Source organism: Halyomorpha halys, unplaced genomic scaffold (genome assembly GCF_000696795.3).
Source record: "Halyomorpha halys isolate HHAL.00 unplaced genomic scaffold, Hhal_1.1 Scaffold122.1, whole genome shotgun sequence".
In the NCBI taxonomy this organism is placed as follows: domain Eukaryota; kingdom Metazoa; phylum Arthropoda; class Insecta; order Hemiptera; family Pentatomidae; genus Halyomorpha; species Halyomorpha halys.
In genome coordinates, this window is record NW_027116215.1 from 14,226 (window position 1) to 21,103 (window position 6,878).

Genomic DNA, 6,878 nt, shown 5'->3' on the forward strand with positions numbered 1-6,878 from the left:
CACCATGTTATATTGTATTTTACACATGAGCACCATGTTATATTTTATTTTACTTATGAGCACTGTTAAAGCCCAAAATTTTGGTTTCTATTTAGGTTAATTTTTTTTTGGCAACTTTCCAAGTGACTTTTAATTTTGTTAGTTGTAAGTTTATGTTTATTCATTTATTTTAACTATACGTAATTTTATTTTGGTAAATAAAAATAAGAGATATAAGGAGATTCAGTGTTTATAAATACATTGGGGAAGTGTAACACGTGCAGAACAATACCGAAGGCAGTGGGGCCAGTTCCTGCATAACCGCGGATGAGGCAGTTGGCAGTGAAGATATAGGCAGACTGGAGCGATGTTAGGTGGCATTGGCACGGTGTAAGACGAGAGAGAAGCACTGCTTTACGGACGCTCAACCGCCATTGTTTGTTGACTCTAGTTTGGAGGAGCTATTTTGTTTGGAACCATTTCACCGACTCACCGGCTGTCACCGCTGTGCAGTCTACGTTTTTTTTGGAATCGTCGGGTTGCCTGGTAACCTCTCTCTCACCAGCTCGCCAGCGGTCATCCTGGTCAACCAACTCTAGACTCGTAATGTTATTGTGATATGCGCATATCGACCGTGAGTGACTTTCTTTTCTTCCTTCGAGTTTCATATTTTCTTTTTTTTTGCTTTAATTAAATTATTGTTTCTAGTGTAAATAGAATTTTTTTTTCTTTTTGTTTGTACATGTATCAAAATATGTTTATCCTTTTTACTCCACGATCTTTTTTTTGTAACAACATAACAGTTCATTTTTTTTTTTTATATTTTAATTAATTAAATCTGTGTATTACTTGGAAAGTTATTTTTTTATTATTTCATTTTCTCAATTATTTTTTTTATGTGATCTTTATTTCAGGTCCTTCGTTATTTTTTTTGTTTTATTTTATCGCGAACATTTGCGTCTGGGGAAGAGGTCCGTTTTCACATACGAAACACCCCAACAAGCACCATGTAATATTTTGTTTTACACGTAAGCACCATGCTATATTTTATTTTACACATGAGCATTATGTAACATTTTATTTTACACATGAACAACGTGTAAAATTTTAATTTACACATGAACACAGTGTTATAAGTGATGAATAAATAACAAATATATGTGTAGTTCTAGGTACTACAGTGATTTAGTACATACGGATACATTTTAGTAGCTTTGTAAATAGAAATAATTATATGTCAAATTACTGGAGGTCAGTGATTGGTTAAAAAACACATTCTATTTTGAATAAACAACACTCATGGGTTCCTTGGGCTGAAGGTTTTTTAGAACCTTTTTTTTTTAATGAAAACATTGTTTTATCCATAATATTTAATTTTTAGTTGAGGTGTAATAATGCCATCATCAGATCACTTCTTATTATATTCCATCAAAACTACAGTTTTAAAGATTACCTTTTTAAAAACTACATTATTAAAAAACTACATTTGAAGAGAATGTAAATTTAAAAAAAAAAATTATAATAAATAATAAAAAATTTATAGAAAAATATAATAAAAAATGTGTTTATTAAAAAGTATACTTTATTAAAAAAAACTACATTGCTACATTTTTATAAAACATTTTTTTATTTATAATATTTAATTTTGAGTTGAGTTGTAATAATTCGATCATCAGCTAACTTCTGATTATATTTCATCAAAATTAACATTTTCAAGGTTTTAACTTGTATTAGTTTTGTGACCCTGTTTTCTTCAATAGTTTCTGGAATTATTTCACTATTTCTTGGTGGATTCTATGACCGAAAAAACTTTCAAAATAAATCCATTCCAAAGACCCTATTAGAGAATTATTTTAATAAATTTAGGGGAAGCTGGTAACTGAACAAAATGTTTAACCTATTTTTTAGGAATATTACATTGAAGGTTTTTCTGTATATAAATAAAAAACTTGATAATGATAATGATAATGATTTTTTAAAGAAATATTTAGATCAACATTTGTATTCCCAGAACAATATTACGAAATATATATTGTTCCCTTCACTTTATTTATTTCAATTGTTTGTGTATGTGGTGGTTCCACCATTTTCCTACTTCCAAAAGGGTTCCACTGATCTAACCTTAGCTAAGTAAATATATATTGTTAAGGTGCCTTTTCACCGTTTGACAATAAAGTAAAACTAATACTATTAATCTTGAAGTTTGTATTTAGTACAATTCTGCTAAATAATTGTTTACTTTCAAACGCATGTAATATCACTAATAGTCGTCCCCATCATGAAACCAAATGTGCTTTTACTTTATAGTAAGTAAGTTAACAGTGTATAAATTGTAGAAACTGGCAATAACTTTAATATCATTTTAAATAATTGAACCACATGTGTTTTACAAAAAATATAAACTAATATTTTTTCTCAATGCGAAATAACAATTCTAATGCGAATTTTGTGTCGTCATTACTCTGCCTAACTACTCTCTATTACCACATATTCAGTCTAAACATAAGTGGTGCCGAAACCCGAACGGATCGAAGTGGCCAACGATTTAGTAAATTCCGTAGCGAACATTAAGCAGTCCCACTCGAACTAACAGTTACAATTACGAGATACCATGTGGAAGATAGGCGAAGAACTAAAGAAGTTGTATTACCAGCTGGCACAGGCAACTGAAAAACGTCAGAAACTAGAAGCCCAACTATCTAAAGCTACTGAAGGAACCTGATTGAGTTGCTGAAAAATAAGGACGCAGAACTCAGCATACACGAAGTTATCAGTCAATTAGAGCCCTTTACCGGAGGAATGTGAGGTGAGCTCGACCATTTTGTAAAAGGCGATGATCAGATCAAGAATCTGACAGGAAACGGGCACTTTACTGAAGGCGGGTGTGCGACTGCTTGAAGCCTCCTTGATCAGCCGTATCTCACGGCGAGTTTTGAACGCAATACAGGGCGACATGACTCACTCGTGGGACACACCGAAGGTACGACTAAAGCTATATGGTGGCGGGAGATGGTCCTCAGAGATGGACGTGTTCGACCTTCTTTAGGAACGCCGGACTCAGGCCCATCAGAAGAGTTCGCTGAGAAACTCCTAATACTATACAATAGGGTAACGGAAAATATGGTGGCCAGGGGGAAGAATGTTCAACTCAACCATTATGTAGATCGACCCAGATCGCTACCAAGGAACCGGGATTTTATACAGTGTATAAGAAATGAACTTAGTCGATGCGAGGGAATACAATGAAGCCCGCTTCGAGAAACCAGAAACAGAATGGACAGAGATGAGGTCACAACGAAGTCCTATCAAGTATAAGAGCCACAATGGAGGTTCCGATAATCAACCAAGATTAAAGAAGACGAACACCCTGCGGCGTTCTCACAAATGCAACCAGACCCGGAACATAGCAACTCAATGTAAACTTACGAGGTGCTATAAGTGAGGTAGTGTCGAACAGGAAGGGAGAACGACACGAACCTATGGAGGTTCATGGTGTTCACAGTAAGTGAAAAATGCCAAACAGTAGGGTAGATACAATTCAGTCTCGGGGAACTAACGGGGCGTGATACACGAGTCAATATTCATATTATTTAGGAGCTAATGGTGGTATACGAACTAATTATAGGCTGTGACATTTTACAACGTTAAGTTTCAGATTGAACGTTAAACGCTCAACATGGAGGTATAAACTCGGTAAACGACGATATCACACAACCACGGACGAAAGTAGCGGGGGAATTAAAATCGGTACGGTCGTGTGCGTCGAGAAGACTCGAGCAATATTGGTCAGACAGCACAATTAACTGTTTTATAGAGAAACCGGTACATAAAATAAACTTAGAACCGGAGAATGCATTTATGTTACGGATAGACGGGTTACCCCAGGCTATGTGGGCAATTATTCGAGATGAATTGGAAGAACTCCTTTAAAAAGGCATCATTAGGCCTAGCAATTCCCCTTTGAATTGTACACTAAGGGTGGTAGAAAAGAAAACAAATGGCCTGGGAGACGACGCGAAGCGATATCGCATGGTGGTAGACTATCGGAAACTTAACGAAGCAACAATAGACGAGCGATACCGTCTCCTTCGAATCGAAGATATATTAGATAGATTATCGGGAGCCACTATTTTCAGTACTCTAGACCTTAAGAATGGGTACCATCAGGTCCGAATAGCCGAAGAAGACGGCGTTTTCTTGGAAACGAGGACATTTTGAGTTCGTCTGTATGCCGTTTGAGTTAACTCACTTACCTCCTAGCGCCTTATGGGTGAACTTTAAAGGGGTCTAAGCGAAAAATTTTCACAAGTGTATATGGATGACCTGATTGTCTTTATTAAAACGAATTGGACATTTGCGAAAGGTCTTCAAAAAGATCCATGAATTCGGTCTAAAATTATCTCGCGAAAAATATGTATTCGGGTTCAGGGTGATTTTATGTATGGTGAATTTCTACTGGAAATTTATACCCGAAATTGCGGAGCTCACGTTGATGGAAATTTTATAAAAAGGGAGACTGTTTCAGTTAGGCTCCGAACAATTAGCGTGAATTAGGTTTTGTCCCAAAATTTCAAGAACGGAGAAAAACTGCTAGCTTACGCCGGGTGGAAGTTAAACGGAGCTGAGTAACATTAGAGCGCGAACTACTAGCGGTATTATGGGCTATAGAATATTTACTTCCACATGTATACGGATGCCGGTTCGAATTAGTAACCGACCACAAACCACTCATGTGTTTAGGAACACTTAAGGAATCTTCCCCACCATATATAACACTATAGGAATTGCGTATCGAGAGGGAAGGAACGCCTAGCGCCATATAATTTCCAGACGCTACATAAGAAAGGTACCGATAACGCAGTAGCCGCAGTCGGCCAAATAACCAGTTTATCAAGGGATTTGGTTGTAAACGCGTTCGAAGAGGAAGATACGTCAACCAAGCCGGTGTCTATAATCTCTACGGTGTCTACGAGACAGGGCGAAAAGTGGACCGGAAATTGCACTAGTTCAGGAGGATTCGTAAGAAAACGCAACCCCAACATAGATACCTAAGGAACTACCCGAGATTGATGAGAGTACGAGCGAGTTGGAGCAACGATTTAGGCAGCTAATAAGAAGCTAGCATTTGGTCACGTGACCTATGGCGGGATATTTTTGGCTTGACCCACCTTAACCACTCACGTGGTCTCTCACGTGACCAATCACATGATCATGAGCCAGGCTATCGGAGGCGAGTATTTGGTCACGTGACCCCTGGGGGGGGATTTAAATTTAAATTTAGTTTGACATAACCTTAACCATTCATGGGTTAAGCCACGACCTCTTTTTTAGTCACTGGCACCAGGGGCTGAGTGTACCCAACCGCCATTTTCTTTTTGATCGCCACCATTATATTATGAGGGTCTCGCAACCTTTTTCTTTTAGTTCAGGGCCATATTGGTCACGTGACTTATGGATTTAGTGGCTGCTGGGTACACACCACTAAACCCGTAATTCACGTGACAGTGACAAGAGAGCATGGCCTAATGATCACGTGACTAACCACGCGAGTGGTAAATCCCCCGTGACCAATTACTAGCCTCCGATAGGCTGGCTAATGATCATGTGATTGGTCACGTGAGAGACCACGTGAGTGTTGAAGGGTGGGTCGAGCCAAAAAATTTGAATTAAAATAGCCAGGGGGTTACCTATCCGTTTGTCAGATTTACATGGATGACCTCCTTGTGTTTAGTAAGAACGAGATTGAACACGTGCGACACTTGAATAGCGTATTCCAGAGAATAAGACATTGTGGGCTCAAATTGTCGGGGGAAAAGTCGGCGCTGGGGCAGGAACAGAAGAAACAGGAAGTAAAATTTCTGGGTCACACAATTTCTATGGAGGGAGTTAAACCTCGAGGTAAACCGGGAGTTAGACCCGGATAAAGTTTCAGCAATCCAGAAAATGGCAGTACCTAGTGCCATAAAAGGAATTCGGAGGTTGTTGGGGACTCTAAATTATTACAGGAGGTTTGTTCCCGAAATGGCTGAGTATCTCGTTCCACTCAACAACCTACTCAAGAAAGGCAGGAAGATTATCGTCACCCCGATGATGGAGGACAATATCAGACGGTGCATGGAGAGGTTGCAGCAAGAGCCGGTACTAGCTTTTCCAGATTTTAATAGTGTGGGCCGTCGATCATTTTAGACCATATGTGTTCGCCAGGAGGTTCAAGATACATACTGATCATAGACCACTCCAGTGGGTGGGAAAACTAAAGGAATCATCAGCTAGGATAACTCGCTAGAAGGAGCTTCTAGCATAATATAACACGGAGGTTATATATAAACCGGGCAAAGAAAATGTGGTGGCCGATTGGTTGTCTCGAGCCATAACCACGAACGCCATGGAACAAGAAAATGGGGAACCGTCTGGTGTCATGAGGGAATGGACGCCTAGAGAGGAAGACCAGGATAAAGCGAAAGAAGAGGGTAGGGAAGAATCTTCGAATAACGAGAGTACATACTTTACAATATGTACATTCAAGATGCCCTTACTAAATCCCCAATGGTTCAAGCCTATTTCCGCCCCCCCCCGTCTACCTCATAAGGGCCTATGAGTTAATCACCTAATGTGATTAACCTACACTGACATACTTGAATCCGGTGTGCTCTCTCTCCACTACACAACTTCTCCACAGCCCCACGGCTCATGATAGTACTGGAACTACCAGTGTCTACCAGACACCCCTGCAATCTCTATTATAGGCAAACCGCCGTGTTCTCCTCTCATATAGTTGATCTCCAACGTGCGGCAGCCCCTCTGTGGGTACGCTCCTCAGAACTCTCCTCGTGTTCTACCTCCTTCTCCTTTTCGTCTCCAGGTCCTCCTCTTGCCTTGCTGGCTATCCTCTCGCTCAT

General features: G+C 39.3%; 1 protein-coding gene across 1 annotated transcript in view; it reads left to right on the top strand.

Moving 5' to 3' along the window:
• LOC106678084 (sperm-specific sodium:proton exchanger) overlaps positions 1-6,878 on the top strand; it is a gene marked incomplete at its 5' end in the record, with an annotated part of 162,896 nt that overhangs the window by 14,098 nt on the left and 141,920 nt on the right. The window contains 1 exon segment of the mRNA XM_067053048.1: positions 1,697-1,854. Within this exon segment, the coding sequence (XP_066909149.1) occupies positions 1,697-1,854 (158 nt within the window).